This window comes from Phoca vitulina, unplaced genomic scaffold, assembly GCF_004348235.1.
Source record: "Phoca vitulina isolate PV1807 unplaced genomic scaffold, GSC_HSeal_1.0 scaffold11, whole genome shotgun sequence".
Lineage (NCBI taxonomy): Eukaryota > Metazoa > Chordata > Mammalia > Carnivora > Phocidae > Phoca > Phoca vitulina.
In genome coordinates this window covers 15,821,631-15,823,091 of record NW_022589714.1, presented here as the reverse complement: position 1 = coordinate 15,823,091, position 1,461 = coordinate 15,821,631, and the positions used below count along the sequence as shown (strand labels likewise).

At 43.7% G+C, this 1,461-nt stretch overlaps 1 protein-coding gene across 1 annotated transcript; it reads left to right on the top strand.

Annotated features, from left to right (window-relative positions):
- Positions 1–244: 244 nt before the first annotated feature.
- On the top strand, positions 245–979 carry LOC116635388 (RNA transcription, translation and transport factor protein-like). Its single transcript, XM_032409255.1, has one exon. The coding sequence runs from the start codon at positions 245–247 to the stop codon at positions 977–979; it is 735 nt and encodes a 244-aa protein (XP_032265146.1).
- Positions 980–1,461: the final 482 nt, after the last annotated feature.

Sequence of the window (1,461 nt, the reverse complement as noted above, 5' to 3'; positions counted from 1 at the left end):
AGCAGGGGGAGTGGGAAAGGGAGAGGCAGGCTTCCCGCTGAGCAGGGAGCCCGATGCGGGGCTCGATCCCAGGACCCTGGGATCATGACCTGAGCCGAAGGCAGACGCTTAACGACTGAGCCGCCCAGGCGCCCCATCTTTGTACTTTTCTAAGATTAAATGTCCTGCATCCTTTAAAAAAAATTAGTATAGGCCTGTCCTCTCCTGGCCGAAGCCTGGGGGACCAGAGCGAGACACGGGGACCATGTTCCGACGCAAGCTGACAGCCCTCGACTACCACAACCCGGCTGGCTTCAACTGCAAAGATGAAACAGAATTTAGGAACTGTATTGTTTGGCTTGAAGACCAGAAAATCAGACACTACAAGACTGAAGACAGAGGTAATTTAAGAAACATCCACAGCAGTGACTGGCCCAAGTTCTTTGAAAAGTATCTCAAAGATGTTAACTGTCCTTTCAAGGTTCAAGAGCAACAAGAAGCAATTGACTGGCTTCTTGGTTTAGCTGTTAGACTTGAATATGGAGATAATGCTGACAAATACAAGGACTTGGTACCTGATAATACAAAAAATGCTGACAATGCAGCTAAAAATGCAGAGCCATTGATCAACTTGGATGTAAATAATCCTGATTTTAAGGCTGGTGTAATGGCTTTGGCTGACCTTCTTCAGATTCAGCATCATGACGATTACCTGGCAATGCTGAAGGCAATTCGCATTTTGGTCCGGGAGCGCCTGAGCCAGGATGCAGGTGCTAAAGCAAACCAGACGGAAGAGGGCTTGCCTGTTGCTTTAGACAAACATATGCTTGGTTTTGACACAGGAGATGCAGTTCTTAACGAAGCTGCTCAAATTCTGCGATTGCTGCATATAGAAGAGCTCAGAGAGCTACAGACAAAAATTAATGAAGCCATAGTAACTGTTCAGGCAATTATTGCTGATCCAAAGACAGACCACAGACTGGGGAAAGTTGGAAGATGAACATTTTAGGATTTCAGATTCTTACCTACTTAGTACAATTGGGAACCATGTACACTCTGGCATGTGTTTGGAAATCAAATGTCACATTTTCAAGGGAAGAATCCTAGAAAATTGACTATGTTCTTGAGATTTACCATCATTGCTTTTTCTTTAATAAAGTTCAGGAAAGTGGAAAAAAATTAGTATAGTATCTTTTAAATTATTGCTATGTTATCTCTGTTTTTTTAGTACCATCTGCTTTTTGTAGTTGGTGTTGTTGCTTTAAAAACATTTTTTTTAGGGGTGCCTGGGTGGCTCAGTTGGTTAAGTGTCCAACTCTTGATTCTGGCTCAGGTCATGATCTCAGGGTCGTGAGATTGAGGCCCACGTTGAGCTCTGCACTCAGCGGGTTGTCTGCTAGAGATTCTGTCTCTCCATCTGCCCCTTCCCCCAAACCCCCCATAAATAAATAAATAAATCTTGTTTAAAAAAAGCAAACAAAC

Excerpts from the sequence above, each read along its gene's own strand:
- LOC116635388 (XM_032409255.1), top strand. The coding sequence starts at position 245 with ATGTTCCGACGCAAGCTGACAGCCCTCGACTACCACAACCCGGCTGGC.